Source organism: Aristolochia californica, unplaced genomic scaffold (assembly GCF_029961685.1).
Source record: "Aristolochia californica isolate CCGP_79_NKW_82.1479 unplaced genomic scaffold, dmAriCali1.0.hap1 SCAF_11, whole genome shotgun sequence".
NCBI lineage: Eukaryota > Viridiplantae > Streptophyta > Magnoliopsida > Piperales > Aristolochiaceae > Aristolochia > Aristolochia californica.
This window is the reverse complement of record NW_027181782.1, coordinates 34,290,315-34,309,772: the sequence shown is the minus strand read 5'-3', so window position 1 is coordinate 34,309,772 and position 19,458 is coordinate 34,290,315. Positions and strand designations below refer to the sequence as shown.

The window sequence follows — 19,458 nt, the reverse complement described above, 5'->3', positions numbered from 1 at the left end:
AAAATGGTATTGCGGAGAGGAATAATCGCCACATTTTTTAAACAGCTCGGGTTCTTTTAATTGGGGCTCAAGTGCCTAGCCATCATTGGCCTAATGCTGTTACTGTGGTTGTCTACCACATTAACCACATGTCTTCCAAAATTCTTGAGTTTAAGACTCCCCTACAGGCCCTGTCAAACTATCTTTCATTACCCTCAGTGTTGATGCTCCCCCCTTGAATTTTTAGTTGCATTGTGTTTGTTAATCTCCATAAAAATCAGCACTTTAAGCTTTGATCTGTGAGCCACTACGATCCAACTACTCGACGCACATATGTAACTATGAATGTCACGTTCCTTGAATCTGAAACTTTCTACTCGTCCACTACATCCAATTTTTCTCTTCTAGGGGAGACACAAGAAGAAAAACTGAATTAGATGACATTTAACTGGTTCAAGGACACTGATATAGCGACCATTGTGGAACCAGATCCAGAGAAGACATCCTCAGAAAATGATGAAGTAGTACCCCTCCTCTCCTCAGTATCCAACGACCCATCTCCTGAGAATATCATTGAGGTAAGTAATCTTGTCGCACCTCAAAATTCTAACGATATGGCTACTTCAGTTGGCTATGAATTACCTGTTAGGCGCAATCAGGGCAAACCACCGAACTGATATTCCCCTGAAGTGAAGGGAAAAAAATCGAAATATCCTATTGCCAATTATGTGTCTACAAAAAATAGGCTGAACTCCTCAAGAAGTTTGTAAATGAACTCTCCTCACACTATGTTCCCACAAGTGTTGATGAAGCTCTAAAAGATCCTAGGTGGGCTCAAGCCATGAAGGAAAAAATGGAGGCATTAATGAAAAATGAGACTTAGATCCTTGTTCCTTTACCTGAAGGTTAAAAAAAGTGGGGTGTAAATGGGTATTATCATCAAAGACAAATCTGATGGAGTCGTTGAACGGTACAAGGCAAGATTAGTAGCAAAAGGATATCGCGTGGATTATCAAGAGACATTCTCACTGGTGGCCAAATTGAATACTGTTAGAGTTTTGTTATCTTTTGCAGCTAATCTTGATTGACAACTGCACCAATCTATATGGATGTTCTTCCAGTATATATGGTAAATTTTGAAGCAAGGACGATGTGCAAACTCCAGCGAACTCTATATGGCTTGAAGCAATCTCCTAGAGCGTGGTTTGGGAGATTGAGTTTAGCAATGCGAAAATATGACTTTAAACAAAGTAACTCAGATCATACGTTATTCTTAAAACATCGACGAGGTACAATAATTATTTTGATAATATATGTAGACGATATGATTATTACAAGAGATGATCCATAAGAAATAACACGACTTCAAGAGCAATTGGCAACAAAATTTGAGATGAAAAATCTGGGAGGATTCAAATATTTTCTGGGAATTGAAGTCGCTAGGTCTAAGCAAGACATATTTATTTTCCAATGAAAATATATTTTAGATTTATTATCAGAAGTTGGACTACTGGAGTGTAAGCCTGCAGATACCTCAATAATCCAAAATCACAAGCTTAGAGAATACCCAAACCAAGTACTAACAGACAAAGTAAGATACCAGAAGTTTGTTAGGAAACTTATTTATCTCTCCCATATATTTAAAATACCTAAAGTCCCCTAGGAAAGAACTTATGTTCTCGAGAAACCATCACCTAAGGGTTGAAGGGCATACAAATGCTAACTGGGCAGAGAATATTTCAGATAAAATATCCACCTCATGCTATTTTACTTTGTTGGAAGAACCTAGTTACCTGGATAAGTAAGAAACAAAAGGTGGCAATGTTATCAAGTGCTAAAGCCGAGTTTCATGGGATTCTTTGTGAGATTATTAACCGAAATTGGCTTTGGGCCACACTGTGAGATAAACTTATTCTGCGATAACAAAACGGCTATTGATATTTCACATAATCCAGTTCAACATGATCGGACTAAACATGTGGAAGTAGATCAACACTTCATCAAGCAAAACCTTGAGGCAAAGATAATTCAATTTTAGTTTGTTAAATCTGAAGACCAATTAGCAGACATACTTACAAAAGCAGTATGCAACAAGAATTTTTACAACTCACTTGGCAAATTGGACATCAAAGATCTATACACACTAACTTGAGGGGGGCTGTTAGCCTTTCATCCGGAGGACTTCTTCCTTTCAAATCCCTAAAAACAGAGCAAAATGCTCTCGGAGGTATCCCATCAACTAGGATAAATAACTGTAATTTAGTGCCTAAACCCTAAATACCGATGTAAATCTACAGATGAAATAATGAAATGAAAAGAAAAAACTTACACAAACCTAGGACAAATCCTTGCACTTTATGATGGTAGTAAAAATCTCCTCTCCGCCTTCCTCTCCGACTTGATTGTAATCCTTTCCGACTTGATAACAGACCGAAAATCTCCTCTCCGGCTTCCTCTCAGAATCTCGATTATTGAAAATCTCCGACCCGGAAATCTCCTCAGTCGCTGGTTCCCTTGATCCAGTACTTCTGCATCGTAGCGAGACACAATCAAACTCTCACGACGAAGACTTTCACGTTCGATTCCGTCTTGCCGGCCTGGATTGCAGGATGCTCGTCAATGAAACGACCTCCAACACGAACTCAGCTCGGCATTACTATCGTTATTTTTTTTCTCCCGCAGGGGGTGGAGTCCAGAAGTCCGGGAATTGGCAAAGTCAATTGAACCCTCTCAAACAATTTCTTTACAAGAAAAAGAATTCGTGTGGGAGTAACAAATCCCATTTTTGCATCTTCTGGACTTCACCTCAAACAGAGCCAAGGTTCTTTTGCAAAGGCATCTGTGTAATCTGTACATTATATATAATGAAAACAAAGAGTAAATTTTCCAGAGATGAAATCTGCTTACACCGGAAAGTATACTGTTGACTTGAATTCAAAAAATGAAACAAATGTAGCTATATCCATGTCCTCTTTCCCATGGATTAATTTAACACTTCATAAACAAAGGTAAGTAACAGCTTCAACTCCAAGAGTAAAAATTAGGGTGGAATCCTCATTCCTCTCCCTTCTAATACTTTTAAAAAAATTAACAAATGAAATATGATTTTCCATTGGATAAACAAATTTGAAAGATGTTGAAGAGTATCCACCAAATCAGACGACTTCGTTTCTCAATCGGACGTGTTGGTTACAGTGCCTCTCCAGTAACATCTTTGGAGCTCCTTCCACAGTCTTCTGCCATGTCTGAAGCATCAATCAAACAATGAAAGGGTAAAGGACAAGTAATGAAATCCTTACAGCTTTTTATGGAGTTGTTTCTGCCGAAATTTCCTCAGAATTGTTACTTGTCTTTTCAGTTTTCAGAGTGAGTCAATCTACTTGTAATCTCTTGGTTGGATCCAATGAAAATCCCAACTTATGTTGAGGTATTCATCGAGGTGATCTTTCCTCGACGCACTTCAGCTTATATCAGAAGCAGCAGCAGTATGCACAGGATGATCCAGTACAATCCGGTTAATCGATATTGAAATCTAACAGTGTTTAACTGTGTGCGTCTATCTCTATATCGATTCCAACATTTCTACTGGTTCATTGCCAGGAACAGAAAACTTGCAGAGGTGATCACGATAAAGGCAAAATTTTACCTTCTCGATTTTGGCCAAGAAGAAGGCGTTGAAGAGGATCTCCCTAGCCTGGACCTTCGCCTTCTTCACCCAAAGTTGCCGCAGCAGCACCGACCGCTGATTCGCACGCGGCAACAGACACTTCCTCTCGACAACACATCCGCGGTTCCTCAACGGGCTCTCCCTGTCCGCTCCATCCCCGGTCACTTTCAACCTCGTCCGCCGGCGGTTGAGCTGTAGATCCAACTTCCTCGCCTGCTTGCTGTCGTGCTCCGCCTCCAATTCGGCGAACTTCCGAAGGAGCTCGTCGGAGGAGGCCTTGTTCACGTGCTGGACTGTGCAAGTTGCCATGGAAGGAGTGAAGACTCAAGATCGGTGGTGATTGATTGATTATCTGCGCTAATGAGGGGTTTGGAGGTTTTAAAAGATGCAAAGAGGCGCCAAGAGACCGTTGAAAGGGACGTGGAAAGAGTTAATAATGGAGAGGCAATCATGTGGGATACGGACAGGAAGAAATATAGCCGTTAGGGAAGGAAAGAGAACTTTCTCCCTCACAGGAAAATCCGCTTCAGCCAAATTCGGGTCGGGCCAATTCCCCGTTACACCAGACCAGTCCACCCCACCCGACCCCTCCGGTCACATTAGTGGTATTATCGTCAGAATGAAATGGCGCGTAAAGTAAGAAGAGCATAGTGTACCTGGCTTTGAAAATGGAGATCGATGACGGAGGAGGCTCTTTCGCTCAGCGTGTTGTCGCCTTTTTTATAGAACAAGGAAGGACGGCAGCAGAGAGAGAGAGAGAGAGAGAGAGAGAGACCAATCGCCTGCCGGCGATGTTTCGTAGCCAAACTTGGCCATTTGGCAGCATTCCCTTTGTCCCTCTTCGGTTTTCTTTGCTTTGGCCTCTTCTCTTTCGGTTCTTTCTTCTCTGCGGGCCTCTGTTTAAATGTCGTCGTGTCTTGAAACTGATCAGTCGCTGTCTGCGAATTTCTTCTTTGCGATTGGCTGTCTGAGCTTGGACCCTGGTGTCTGAATTTGGGGTTTTGTATGTTCGGGGTGAACCGGGGAAATGTGAACGGAAGAAGCGGAAACGTCGTCAGTTGAGGATGACTTCTCTTGAAAATAGGAGGAGAGAGCTTCTTACAGATGAGAGGATTTCGAGAGATCTCTGTAGTGGAATGACTTCTTTTTCTATGAGTTAGCTCGTATTTATTTTGCCCAATTGTTGGTTTCTTCTTTTATCTGAGAATCAGCCTTAAGTAAGGAAGTACTGCACTTCTGTTTAAGGGTGATCGACCTGAACTCGCATAGTTCTGTTCTCTAAACGGTAAAGAATTAAGCTGTTGTTGGTTCGAGTAGTGTAGTCAGAGCAAACTCTTGCGGAGAGTTTGAGGAAGACGAGCATAGAAGGTTCGCTAATGGCTTCTCTGGAAGACTTGCTTGCGGAGGAAGGCTTCAGAGGTGGGAGAATGAAGTCCAGGTCTTCTTTTAAAGCTGAAGCTGTAAATATGCCGCGCCACCTTCGTCGTGAGCAGAGCTCTTCGGGTTCACCATCAAATGCAAGAGCCATAACACATCGAACAAAATCTGATGTTTCTCGGCTTGTAGTAAGAACCAAAGTGACGAAAAAAGACAGTGGTAGGAAACAACGAGATGATTTGATTAGAAGCAAGAAGCTTGTTGATGAGCCTAAGAACGAAGTAAAAGAGATTGAGATACTTGAAGAAAGAGATTTTCACGGCATTCAAGAAATGGAAAAGTATGGAGTTATGGTTTCTCAAGAACCGGAGGATAGCTGGAACAATTCAGAGAGATATGGAGGCGATTTTTGTGATGATGAAAGAGTCTACCATCATATTGAGGATGCTACGCCAGAGAAGCCCAGATATGGGAATTTCTATAATTTTCAGAAAAAGGAGACACTCAAAGATAAAAACAGGAAGGAAAGGCAACAAGGCAGGAAGAATAGAAACGAATACTCGAAAAATTCTCCCCACGTTAAGAATGGTTTTAGCAAGAATTTCCGGGTGTCTGATTCATTGTCTACGGGAACTAGTAAAAGTTCACAGCACACCAAGAAATTTGATGATCTTCAGACTCAAATGCGTCTAAACGTTGATGACGTCGTCTCTGAACCTGCACTTGATGAAGCTGCAATTCGAGCCTTGATTTCCATCCTTACAGGTTATATTAAGCAGTTCCTCAAATTTGAAGATTTCCGTGAATCGATTCAGGACAAATGTGCATCTTACCTAGGATTTTCCAGTTTGAGAGATCAAATCCCAGGTGAGAAAGGAGTTATGGTCAATCTGACCCAGGCAATTGAAGCAATAGAAAAGGTCGCTGAAGAGTTATCAGATCCAAAGGAACTAAAAAGAGCTTCTATACAGCTGGGTGTAGTTGCTGGTCTGAATTCAAAGGATTTAAAGGATGGGTGTACATCAGGCATTCCCAACTCACATCTATCAGCTTGTGCCCATATGTACCTAAGTGTCATTTATAAGCTCCAGAAGAAAGACAGAGTTTCCGCAAAGCATCTTCTGCAGGTTTTCTGTGATTCACCATTTCAAGCAAGGACCTGTCTGTTGCCAGATCTATGGGACCATCTTTTCCTTCCTCATCTGGCGCACTTGAGGGTATGGTATGACCAAGAAGCTGAGGCCATACCAAACACATCTAGCAGACCAAAGAAAATGAAACTCCTTGAGAAAGTGTACAATGAAATAGTGGATAATGGGACTCATCAGTTTGCAGTTTATTACAAGGAATGGCTTACATACGGAATTGAAGCTCCTTCACTTCCGTCTATTTGCGTCCCTATGGTGTCCGTCCGTGGAATTTCACCAGGACCTTCCAGAGGGTATTCTCCATGGCAGCAATCTTCTTTAACTAATTCTATTTCATCCCAGCCATTGATCAGCAAAAGACTGTATGTGGCTGTATTTGGCCATTCTAATACATTGAACAGTAACAATGAAGCAAAAGATGCAGATGGCGAGGAAATTTCTACTGATTGTGCAAGAAGCTTGGATTGCACTGTTGAAGAACCTGGAGGAAGCGGAGCTGACTCCCCTAAAGAGGAAATCTGGATGGAACGCCAAACGCAAGAAGAACCTTGCAAGAGTGCAACAGTTCATGAACAAACCAGTGTAAGTAGTGTTGCTCTCTAATTTCCTTCTTTCTGTGACACAAATGTGGATCTCTGGAATGACTCATTGGATCCTGAAAAGATATCCTAAAGAACGTTAAAAAAAAGAAAAGAAAACTACACACCTGTACTTTAACAATTCAGATGCTCCTTATACAAACATTGGGCATCCTTTGTTCTCATTGGTGGCTTAAAGTACAATGGGATTAACCTGTAGACCACCCATTTGTCTGTGTGGCCATTAGAACCTAGTTATGTTTAGCTGATAATTGGTTTAAGCCACCTCATTTCAGTAATAGAACTCGTCAAGAAATGGTGTATGCCAATTGGTTATAAGGAAGACTCCAGCATAAAACCAGTGGGTCGTCATTAGTGTTCTTGGTAAATATTCTACAACCTAAGCTGTTAAGGGAAAAACCAAGACAGTCTTTAGTCAGATTCAGAGGTAAGTAACTTAGCCACATGTACGTGAAGAGTACTGAACCTGAAGATTTAGAGAGAGCTATACTTCAGACAAGTGCTTGATCACATCTCACCGAACAATGCAGGTAAATGAACAGTTGTTAAATCCTGGGAATTCAGTGGGATTACATCCAGTGGCAATTCAAGAGGTGAAAGAACTTGAGGAAGAAGGAGAAAGTCAATATGTATTCCAGAGTATCTCAAGGAATACTACAATGCTGCACGAACTCTCACTTACAAAAGCAAATGAGCTTACTCTGAAGGAGCTTGCTAGAGCTGTTTTCCAAATCCAGCAGGTTGGGGAGTCCATTCATTCTACTGTTGGTGACAGACCTCTAACCAGATACAGGTACGGACTACTTGCTCTTTATCAAGTAAATCTGAGGAGGCACTGAACCCACTTATGATAATGTAATCAGTGCAGGGCCAAAACACACTTATGACCTTTTTGAGGAAAATTCATTCTACTCCACTGTCCCAAAGGATTTTACCTGTCCATTAAGTGGTCAGTTGTTTGAAGATCCAGTGACTTTAGAAACTGGACAGACATTTGAGCGAGTAGCAATACAAGAGTGGTTTAATCGAGGCAGTAAAACATGTCCATTAACAGGGAAGAGACTAGAAAGCATTGCAGTTCCAGTTACCAACTTTGTTTTGAGGGACATTATTGACTGTTGGAAGTCTGAACGCTGTAAAAATCTTCTAATCTATGCCAACCAAATATCTGACAGTTCAATTGAGCATGGACATAAATCCAAGGATGAAGCAGCAATATTCATATTAGAGCAACTTCTAACTGGGCTCAACCTGGAAGAAATAATGGAGAACGCAGAACACCTTATTTCTCTAGGAGGTTTACAGTTTCTTATTCGGAGGTTTGAATTGGGAGGCCTGGATGAGAGAACTTCTGTGGCAGCACTCCTATCCTGCTGCATTAAGGCTGAAGGAAGTTGTAGAAATGACATAGCCAGATCCATAAACAAGTCATGTCTGATAGAACTGCTACACAACAAGCAAGTGAAGTCAAGAACAAATGCGGTACTTCTCCTAGTCGAATTGATTTGCCTTAACAGGTCCGTTAACTACCATACTATTGAAACTGAAAAACTTATTTTTAGTAGATTTATTGACAAGTCATGTGGCATTTACACTGAATAGCTTGTCATCACAGGAGAACAGCAACTACATCATTCTTGAGTGCCTTGCAAAAAAAGGGGACAATGAACACCCTTCATGTTCTGCTTGTGTATCTTCGAAGTTCTCCTCCTGAGCAAAAGCCCCTGGTTGCTGTACTTATCTTGTATATAGATCTGCTGGTACGTGTCTTTCCTGTGTTTCTTAACAATTTCTGCAGCAAGTGGAGAGTCATATTCCCACTGTCAGAAGCTTTTGCTGTGATGTATAAGAGTGCAATATGAAACTCTGATTTAACTAAATGGTTTGTTGAAGATCCCACATCTTGTGCTGTGGGCATGCTTTAGTGCATGATGACCTCTTTGTGATAGCATGTCATAGTAGGCAGTCGGTTCTCCTTGTTAAAAGTAGATGGTGATTTGTTTAAGATAGTGGAAAATACTACACATAATTTCCTAGTGCCCAAAACATCTTTCAATATGCTGAGATATTGGATGCATTGGGCCAGAAAATTCTCTGTGATTTAGTGACCCAGCAAATCCCCTGCGACAGAAGTTTACCTTTTGCAATTCATTAGTCGTGACCTGTTCTATCGGATTGGTTATGATGCAAGGTCAGAAAATATGCATTGTGAATTCTGAGGAGCTACTTGAAGTTTCTGGGGAAGTAACACCTGTAGACCTTATGTTTTCATTTCATCCATAGACCATTTTAATAAACATACTACATAAGGCATATTTGGGTTTTGATTACTTTATTTACATAGCTCCTCTTGTAGTTTTTTCTATCGACAGGTATTGTTATTCTAGAAGCAGCCCTAAGTTTTGCAGTACTCACTTCCACATGGAAACCTTTTTGCAGGTGGAACCCCGAAAATACAGCATATATAGAGAAGAGGCTGTTGATGCTCTTACAGTGGCTCTAAATAGCAGTTTGACCGACGAGAAGCTTCGTCAACAGACTTCTAGAGCCCTACTTATTCTTGGAGGCCATTTTTCATTCTCTGGAGAGTTATTGATAGAGACATGGTTATTGAAGCAGGCAGGATTCTATGAAAGGTCCGATGCCAATTCTCCTGGAAATGACGACAAAGTCCTCCAAATTGATCAAATGACAGCTTGGGTATGCCAACTGCAATATTCCTCTATTGGCTCTTACTAAAAGTTGGAAGTACCTGTTTTGCTCAAATTTTTTTTGGCTTAAGAGTTAAAATTCTTCATCTGATGATGAACATCTGCAGCAGGACGAGGACCATGCAAGAGAAGAATGGCTGAAGATTATGGCTGCCCTACTTCTAGGCAGTGGAAAGAAATCATTTCTTGAGGCAATCTCCAAGTGTCTCAACTCACAAAATCCGAATTTAGTACGGGCATGTCTCATCACTGTGGCATGGCTGAGTCGTGCACTTTCTTTTAGGTCAGAAACTGAAGTTCAACTCTCTGCCTTCTCTTTGCTAGTTCCTCCGCTCAAAGGATGCTTGGATAATGACCTTGTTGAATGCCGAGTACTGGCCTCCATGGCCCTACTCAATCTCAGCGAGATTCCAGGTGGGTAATGGTTTCTCATCTTCAAGCATTCTTAAAACTTTTGGAGAGCTTATACTTTTTAGCTGCAGAGTCTGTCGAGTAAGCATGTAGAAATCTGTGTAACACCTACCTTGTCTGTGAACAACTTTGGATCTACATCTGATCACTTATGGCTGCTGTTTGCTTTCGTCTTGCAGAGTGCCGAGTGTTGCTTTCTGCCTTAACAGAAGATACTGTCATTCCTCTTGAGTAACCTGATGGCTGTTTCTTAGACAGCGAAAGAGCTCCTTTCTACCATTTCAGGAAACTGTGAATTGTAATCCTTGATTGTTCCTAATTTAACCAAAGTTTAAATAGGACCAACAGAATCTAATAAAATTAAGTACTTCCCTTCTTCACCTCTCTCCGCTCCTGGAGCCTGAGCGGGCAGACCTGGATTAGAGCCCTGTTCCCCCTAAAACTGGGTCGATTGTGTAGCAGAGGTTGTGAAGCTGAAGAATTCCATGTGCCGAGTCCACAAGGCGACATGTTCCCTTCCTTCTTCACCTTTGAGTTCACGGCACTCATGGTGTTCCTCCCCGCTGGGGAAGACGATCAGAATCGAGTTGAACCTTTTAGCAGGATGCCGCACTTCAACGATGTTGGGTTCAGATGTCACACCATCATCGACCCTGAAAGACTTTATTCAGTGCAAAGACCTCTTCACGATAGTGAGAGATTTGACAAGGTAGACGCTGATGCTGGAGCACCCAAGAGGGCGATCTCTTTTCTAGAGAATGTAAGATTTGGGTGAGTCAACTCAGCCAAATCGTGACTCAACACGAGGAGTCGCAAAACCATGCCGTACACTCGAGATACGGATACGGCGGCAACCATGGCAACTGTCGTTTTGTCTCGAGTAACGTCTACATATGTAAGCGTTGGGATCTTTCCGTCCGCCCTTTAATCGGTGCCTCTTCTTCTCTCCCTTCCGAAGATAGAGAGGGAGCTCGAAGAGAGGACGCCTCGATGGCCCTTTCTGCAAACGTATTCGCCCGGAGTAAATCGATCGTTCGTCTCGATTTCCCTTTCATCAGGCTCCACAATTCGAGGGCCGCTCGTATTTCTCCGCGGAAGAGTTTCCCTTTGCGCCACCGGATTGCTGCCTCCACCGCCGCGGCAAACGTCGCAGCAGACGTTGAACGCCCGGAGGAAATCTCGACAGTGAACACCAGTAAGTGTGAATTGACTCTTCGTTGCCTCTAATCGTTGCTGATTTTATGAAACGACGGCTATGCTTAGTTCCTTTGAAGTAATTTTAGGAGGAAGTCCACATGTGGTGTCTGGTTTGTTCCCCTTTAGTTATGCGACAAGTGCCCTCGGGCAGCTGCGGAGAGTGACAATAGGGAAATTCTCTATTGCTGAAAGAGTAGAAAGAAAGCTTCCAGCTTGCCTTGCAGCGCCATGATTATTTCACTATTTGGTTTTTGGGTTTCTTCTTACTTCGAGCTGACACTATATGGGAAAATGATGCCAGATTTCAGTTTGAAGCAAGGATCTGTGGGATCAGAGGTTATCAATTTCAATGTCGACAAAGCACTCGTATATACTGTTTAAGAAACTGAACCATAAGGAGAAAAAAATAAAGTTGTTTATGAATTTCCACGAGTAATCTCTGTACTTCGTTCTCTTTCTCATGAAGTTAGATATTTCCTAACCACTCTTCTGTTTATGTCAGGCTGGACAGAGTTTGCAAGAAATGTATCTGGTGAATGGGATGGGTATGGAGCAGAGTTCACCACAGAAGGAAAGCCCATCGAACTTCCTGAATCCGTTGTTCCTGAAGCTTACAGAGAGTGGGAAGTGAAGGTCTTTGACTGGCAGACTCAGTGCCCCACTCTGGCACAAACAGAGGAGGCTACACTTTTCTACAAATCTATCAAACTTCTACCAACTGTTGGATGTGAAGCTGATGCTGCAACACATTATAGCATCGATGAGAGGCATGTAGGGAGCTTAAATAACAGAGTTTCCACCTTCGCTTACCACCCCAGTGGGTGTTATGCAGCTATTTGGCCTGTGGGGGATAATACTACTTACAAATTGTTGGAGTTAGAGCACTGCCTCGTCGATCCCCGGAACCGTGAATCCCGTGTGAGGTTAAATCAAGTTGTTCGAGTAGACGGAACTACTATGACACTGCAAAATATAAAGGTGTTTTGTGAACAATGGTATGGACCATTCAGAAATGGAGACCAACTTGGTGGATGTGCTATTCGTGATTCTGGATTTGCATCCACTGAAGCTGTGAAAGTTTCAGAAGTCCTAGGTGTTTGGGAGGGACCAACTTCCGTTGCTAGCTTCCAAAAGCCTCAAACGGTGGGAGTGATGTGTTCTAGTTCTCATTTCGTAATACTTATTCTCCCCTTTATATCTCTTCAGTCAATTTGCAACAAACTGATGAAAATTGGAAGGAAGAAAACACAAAAGCCATCCTTTTGATGTTACGAACTCCAAAATATGCAAATGTTGTTTGCAGGACTGGACTATCTTTGCTGTTTCATGTCCATGCCCATACATTATTTCATCTTTGGTGGTCAAAAGACAATTATTTGACAATCAAAATATAGTGTGATAACTGCAATCTGTTTTTTTGGGTATGGGCTGATCCATACTTGATTCTGTCAGAATATTTTACAAGAACTGGTGGGTGACATGCCACACAAGTCACGAAGAGATCAAGATGGTCTAGTACAACTTCCGAGGCAGCTGTGGTGTTCCCTGAAAGAAAGACAGGCTGGTGAAATTTGGGGTGAGGTGGGGTGGTTGTTGGACAGAGGACAAGCATTATCATCCAGATTTGTTTTCTCTATGGAAGGATCTCTTAAGGTGAGTTTGAGGTTTCTGTCATTTCTTAATGAATATTGCCATAGTTCCCCTTCTCACAAGAACATTTCTTCTGCTGTTTTTTTTTTTTTTTCCTGGCTTATCCATTGTCATGATACTCACATATGATGAAAGTACTTTCAAATGTAGAACCCAGCTGCAGATGAAGGCAGTGTTTGGAATACTGAAAGTGGAGAGAAAAGAAAAGGAAGAGAAGAGAAAGAGATAAAGAAAGAGAAAAGAAAAGAAAAGAGGTTTATTTTCTCTTGTTTGGATGCCCATGGAAAATGAGAGAAACAACGGAAAAAAAATATAGTTTCTTTTTTTTGGATACAAGTGAAAAATGAAAAAGAAAATTAGTAATATTTTGATGATTAAAATTTTCTCTCAAGTTTTATTTCCTTTTCTTTTTTCCCCAAATTCCATCATTTTGTGAAGGAAAATTTATTAACTAAGAGAGAAAGTGATTTTCTCTTTTATTTTCTTTACTCTCAATGATTCTTTCTTGCCAAACAACAAAAAATACATTTTTTTCTCTCCTTTCCTTTTATTTTCTGTGGGTTCCAAACAGGCCCGAAAGAATATTTCTTACCATGCCATGGATATTTTGTTCATTCTTGCAATTTAGCTGTAAAAAGGAGTTCAGTTTAGCAATTTGGACTGAATTAAGATGATAGGAAAATGCATTTTGATTGCTTAAAGAAAAGATTCGTCTGAATCAAAATCAGCACTACTCTAATTATACATAAGAATGATCCTAGGTTATCTGATTTGTTTGCTTCCCATTATACAATGCTAGTCCTGACTATTTACCTTAAACTCTCTTCCAAAGTATAGTTCATTTCACATTCTTCAATGTCAAATGCTTACATCTGAAAAAACTAAAGCTTTGATTGCTTTCATTTGCAGGAAATAGCAATTGCCCATGAAGAGCTAGTTTCAGAGTAGAATAATTGCTGTCCTCAAGTCGTACTCTGATGTTTACATACTATATAAATATGTAATTCTAGTACAATATGAAGTTGATTACCATCACTCATTCTGAATATATTACTCTTAAGATATATGAGAGTTACCTTCCAGTTATATAGATATAAGTTCTTCAAAGAGGTCATTGATCCACCTAAATGTATCAAAAACACCAGCACCTTCATTATTCAAAATGTCAACAATACACTAGTGATGTTGGTGGGAAGCTACAGCAAGTACAACCTCACCTTCACTCTGCAAATCAAACTCGTCAAAAGAGCACTTGACACATTCTTCCTCAAATGCATGGCAAGGGGAGAAAAGGCAAGTAATATCACCACCATTGTGCCGTGCTAGTTTCACCTGACTCAAGGTAAACATGTTATAGAACTTGAGCCTTGAAAATAAGCTGCTTCTTCGCATCATAACCTATGTATCTCAAGAAATTTTTTAAATTATACGGCTTCAGCAAATTCTTGGCTCCAATACCTTCTTCCCCTTTGGTCTTCCACTGTACAACCTATACTTGGAAATGGCATAAACATAACATGAGAGACTAAACCACCAAAAGCAAGAAAAGAGATCAAAAAGTAAATTTTCAGTGCTCCGAAACAATTTGAGAGAAACAAAGAGAGTTTTTGAGTGACAAAGATTGTGGCATCGTGAATAGAACCTGTACAACAACATGCACCCACAAAAACTCAATGGGCTCCTGGTACATCTCTCATGCTCATGTTCAGGCTGTTGCGCATGGTTCGTCTTCCAATTCCAGCATTGCCCTTTTGCATCATTGCCACAAACTCTCCGTAGTCTATCCTTCCATCCTGGAAGATAAGAAAAAAGAGAAATATGGAGCAATTGTCATCTTTTATGGAGAGAGAAAATCCCTGACAAATGATTGAATGGTGCGCTTCTTTAGTAGAAAGAGAAAAGCTTATCAGTTAGATACAATATGAAACAAATTGGGGTTAAACCGAACTGTTATGAGCAAGTTAACGTGCCAAAAACTAAGACTTGAAAGTATTATTCTTACGTTATCTTGATCAACCTCTCTGATTATCTCATCCAGAGGAACATCCGTCATATTATGCTCTTTGCAAGCATGTTGAAGTTCATCAACTGTAATATAACCACTTCCATCTTTGTCAAAATAAGAAAATGCTGCAATCAGATGCTCCTCACGTTCTAACTTGTTTAGATGAACTGTTGCAGCAATAAATTCCCCATAATCAATGGTGCCACTATTGTCCACATCAGCCTAAAAACAGTGGAGCTCGATCAGTTGGTTCTCAGTGGTTAGGTTAGCGCATAAAAGCAGTTAAACATAGTGTTTATAATCTTACTGCATCCATTAATGCACGGATTTCTGATTCCTTCAAAGTAGAACCATATCTTTTCAGTCCAGCTTTCAGTTCATCAAAAGTGATGGCACCACTGTTGTCGGTATCCATTGCTTGGAACATCTCTCTTAAACCAGCAATTTCCTCCTCTGATAAGCTTTCAGCAATTACCTGATGGCATCAAGACCATCTCTGAGTGAAACTCCACAGGAATCAAATAGAATCACGAAGAGCTCAAAAACAAATAAAGTTTTCAAATAAAATATGAATCAGCAATAACACAAATCATTGCAGGAGAGCTTGATACAAAGATGAAGAAATACAAGGATCGCCTTAGTTAGGAAAATCTCACAGATAGTGTCTTTTGTTTAGCATAATTCTATTGGTATTTAGAAAGAACTCTCTTTCCGACCATGCACCAAGCTTTGATGACGAAACTGATTCGGTCCAGGCAACAACCAAGAATAAGCTTACGTATCAAAGAGAATCCACTGGTACACAGCAAACCACCTTACAAGAAATACAGTTCCTAATTCATTTCTTCATGATATGAACAAGATGACCCAAAACAGAATGATATACTTCCATAAACCGACATCTCACCAAACTTGAAGCCATTTGAAGCTTGGAACTAGTCACAGGGACCCAACTTAACAAGGGAAGAGAATACCACTCACTGCTCAAAGTAATCATGTGCACACAGCATTGTGAATGTCCTCAGCAGACGGCCCAAAATAAAGATTCAGGCTAGGACTACATAGTGCCATCAATGAAGCATTTTTCACTCATAAGGTGAATACAAAAAAAAAAAAAAATACTAGTATCCAATAAAATGTGATGTGTAAAAATATAAACTTGTCAGAGAAAAGGAGAGAAAAAGAAGGAGAATAGAGAGAAGAGAGAGGTGAAGAGTGCATCTCTCCAGCATCGACCCCTTTTCTATTATTTACACCTTTATCACTTAAACTCTCATAACTTAATACTACTCGGAACATTATGAAAATTGAAACTTATGCTTCTAGCATAATACCAGAGCTACTGCTGCCTTTTACATAACCAAATATACATTTACATGAATTTTAACATGATGCATTTATGATTAAGCTCATTATGGGAGGAGCTTGTAAAAAGGCCATTGGAAAAAATTGAATCCTGGCAACAGCATAAGCAAGAAGACTAGTAATGGAGCACAAAGGCAAAATTCCACACAGACATCAAACTTGAATTGACAACGTATATCAATGGTGAAAATAATAATCGTGGCTTTTAAAGTGTTTGTCCTATGTCCTATTCTTTCAAAGAAAAAAAAATGTATGCCCTAGTTTCATATTTAAGAGTATTAATAGTATTCATCTAGCCAATCCCAAGATGATTGGGATAAAGGTCTGGAGATGATAATGATCTCTGAGTGCAACTCACATGAAATGGCACAATGAAAATGTTGAACCAATGTGATTTTTAGTAGTAGCATCAACGACTCAACCAGACCCAATTTCCTATAATTTAAACAATAAATGCAGAAAAAGTTTTACTCACTCGAAGAGCCATCTTTTTCAACTTATTCATAGCTGAGAACTGCTTGAGGCGAGACAATACAGCTGGATCCAGTGTTCTGTCAGGAGCAACGCCATTTTCACATATCCAAGGATGACCTAAACCATTAAAAAAACAGGTAAATGCTGTTGCAAAGAAGTAATGAATATGTTTACACTTAAAAAATAGTTAACATAATAAGGTTTACCAAGAACATTATCTGACTAAAGCTACTAAAAATTGGAGGTTCAGTTTTCTTTTTGTATTTGAATGACATATGGACTCATTCATATCCAGGGTAAATCACCTAAAAATGCACTGAAAAGCATCTTAGTGGCTAAAAATTTTCATCACTTTCAAGGAGACTCCATTCATTGGAAAGCCTATAGTCGCCTAATTTAAAGAAAGAAAAGTTCTAAACTGATTTTTTATTGTTAGGAAAACAACATCAGAGCTACTTCTAATGGATTATACAAAGATCCAACATACATAGTACTTCATGTGCAGTCAATCGCTCTGAAGGCTGTGAACAGAGCATCTTTGTAATGAGATCCTTAGCACTGTCTGAGATAAGAGGCCACGGGTCTGACTCAAAATCAATTTGTCCTTTCAACACCGCATCAAATATACCTTGCTGTGTTTCTGACCGCCGAAAAATATCAAAATTCTCAGAATGAAAGAAAACCGAAATTCATGACAGGTGAAGAAAGACCAAAGAAAAGCATAAAACCTGCATACCTGCCCAAAACGGTGGCACACCACTCAGCAATATGTACAGTATAACTCCAGCAGTCCAAACATCTGCTTCTGGCCCATAATGCTTGCAGAGCACCTCAGGCGCAACATAATAAGGACTCCCAACCACATCAGTGAAAACTTGACCTGAAAAATAGAACAGAGTAAAGAAACTACTTTACCCAACATACTTAAAAGTGAATTAACCTAAGATGAAAAACAAAAAAATGCATATTCACTCCCAAAAAAAGGAAGAAAAAAGCTAAAAATATAAAAGAATGGAAGACAGAGCATAAGCAAATATAGTTCACAAATTACCTTATGCAGTACACAGAAAGTATAAAACAAGATACCGTCAAGTATTATTAATTAATCTATTTCTATGAGGAATAAATCAAGTAACTCGCTCCAAAACTTGTCCTATAATTGGAGACAATCGAACAGAATACACTTCTTTAGATAAAATTCTCTTTCAAAAGAGAGCATTAAAAGCTGACAAGATAATGAAGCGAGTTTTAATTTTCAAATCTTAAAGGACAAAATAAAAAGTAAATTCTTTACCTGGCTTAAAGAATACGGATAGTCCAAAGTCAATAGCTTTGAGAGAAGAATCGTCATCTTTATTAACCAACAAAAAGTTCTCGGGCTTCAAATCCCTATGCATGACTCCAAGAGAATGACAAGCTTCAACAACCCCCACAATAATTCTCGTCAACTCGGCCGCCTTCCTCTCACTGTAGTGACCTCTTTGAATGATCCGGTCAAACAACTCACCTCCAGCACATAATTCCATCACGATATGGACATACAATGGATCTTCATAAGCTCCTTTGATTGTCACGACATTTTTATGACCTGAAAGATGGTGCATTATCTGAATCTCCCTCCGAACATCTTCCACATCTTCCTTGGCGATTAATTTCCTCTTCGAGATGGATTTGCAAGCATACTCTATCCCTGTGGAAATCTCTGTGCACAAATAAGTTGTTCCGAATTGGCCCTGCCCCAGCTTCCTACCCAAAGTGTAGAGATCTCGTATGTTAAGAGTCTTGTGGCCTAGTACGTAATAGGCCTGGTTATCTCCACCACGCCTCATGCTGATTTGTTTTGGGAAAGGATTGACAAGAGAAGAGTGTTGATCTCTCTTAGCTGAATCTTTTGGAGTATTTTGTAGCGAACCTGTGCTGTGACTGTGGTTGGAATAATCAGAATTCGAGTGCTCGGAAGTGTTTCTCCCAGATACCGAGCGATCGACAGGCTCGGTGTAGCCTTGAAAGTATTTTCCTCTGAAAGATCCCCGGCATGTGTTGCCCATGAAACAACTTCCCCGACTCTAAAACCTTTGACTCATTCAAGAAGACCCAGTCAACAAAATATCCTCTAATCTCACGCAACAAATCTCAGCTGAAACCTACAAATCCACAAATGAAGCTTCTCTGTGAATAAATGCTTCTGCTTCGACGATCAACATACGAATCTCAACCACATGAAGCAAAGTATATTCAAATAAAACGACAAAGCGGACACGAAACTTAAAAACTCAACAATTCAAAACACCAAAAAAAAATTAAAAAAAAATCAAGCTCGATCTAGATCGCAAACTAGCAACAATTCAGCAGATTACAAGCTACCTTCCGAGAAGACTCGTAAAACCCGCTGCCCTTCCGGAAACAACAAATTTTTTTTTATAAAAAAGCAGATAGAGAAAGGCGCCGATCAGTGTAATTTTCTCACCGGCGAAAACACGGAAAAAGAAACGGAGGAAGCATTTAAAGATGCAAGACTTCGTCGGACGCGATGCTTCATGGCGGTTTCGCGATCACGTTTCCACTTCGAAAGACACCATTTTATGATTTCTTTTTCTTTCTCGTTTGTTTTTCTGTTCCGTTTTTCTCCCCTTGGTCGGATGCAGCGACAGAGAAAGAAAGGGGGGGGGCGTGAAGGCGCGCGAAGGGGAGACTGCTGACCAATTTTCCAGTATTATATACGACGCGGTTTCTAAATTTTTTATTTATTAAATCATATAATGCAAAAAAATATACTCAATTTACTAACTTACCCCTTGTTAAGACTAAAGCTAAATTTTTTTGTTGAATTAATGAGAATAATTATTAAATATATTTTATATTTATTAATTTTAAT

General features: G+C 40.1%; 3 protein-coding genes and 1 long non-coding RNA gene across 4 annotated transcripts; 2 read left to right on the top strand and 2 right to left on the bottom strand.

Annotated features, from left to right (window-relative positions):
* Nucleotides 1-2,076: 2,076 nt before the first annotated feature.
* LOC137944652 (uncharacterized) lies at nt 2,077-4,009 on the bottom strand. Its single transcript, XR_011110834.1, has 3 exons — nt 3,626-4,009; nt 3,131-3,224; nt 2,077-2,827 (listed from the first exon to the last, which is right to left on the bottom strand). It is a non-coding gene; the product is annotated as an uncharacterized lncRNA (long non-coding RNA).
* Nucleotides 4,010-5,022: 1,013 nt separating this feature from the next.
* Nucleotides 5,023-9,509, top strand: LOC137943835 (putative E3 ubiquitin-protein ligase LIN-1). The gene is made up of 5 exons (XM_068789266.1): nt 5,023-6,753; nt 7,301-7,588; nt 7,698-8,287; nt 8,386-8,530; nt 9,210-9,509. Exons 1-5 carry the CDS (start codon nt 5,023-5,025, stop codon nt 9,507-9,509), a joined length of 3,054 nt encoding a protein of 1,017 aa, XP_068645367.1.
* A 1,294-nt stretch (nt 9,510-10,803) lies between these two features.
* On the top strand, nt 10,804-13,785 carry LOC137944952 (uncharacterized). The gene is made up of 4 exons (XM_068790777.1): nt 10,804-11,087; nt 11,592-12,232; nt 12,542-12,742; nt 13,649-13,785. The coding sequence occupies exons 1-4, from the start codon at nt 10,883-10,885 to the stop codon at nt 13,685-13,687; spliced, it is 1,086 nt and encodes a 361-aa protein (XP_068646878.1). The 5' UTR covers nt 10,804-10,882; the 3' UTR covers nt 13,688-13,785.
* A 72-nt stretch (nt 13,786-13,857) lies between these two features.
* On the bottom strand, nt 13,858-19,250 carry LOC137944951 (calcium-dependent protein kinase 26-like). Its single transcript, XM_068790776.1, has 9 exons — nt 19,051-19,250; nt 17,878-18,727; nt 17,320-17,463; nt 17,071-17,223; nt 16,585-16,700; nt 15,052-15,219; nt 14,742-14,966; nt 14,382-14,532; nt 13,858-14,228 (listed from the first exon to the last, which is right to left on the bottom strand). The coding sequence occupies exons 2-8, from the start codon at nt 18,629-18,631 to the stop codon at nt 14,410-14,412; spliced, it is 1,683 nt and encodes a 560-aa protein (XP_068646877.1). The 5' UTR covers nt 18,632-18,727; nt 19,051-19,250; the 3' UTR covers nt 13,858-14,228; nt 14,382-14,409.
* Nucleotides 19,251-19,458: the final 208 nt, after the last annotated feature.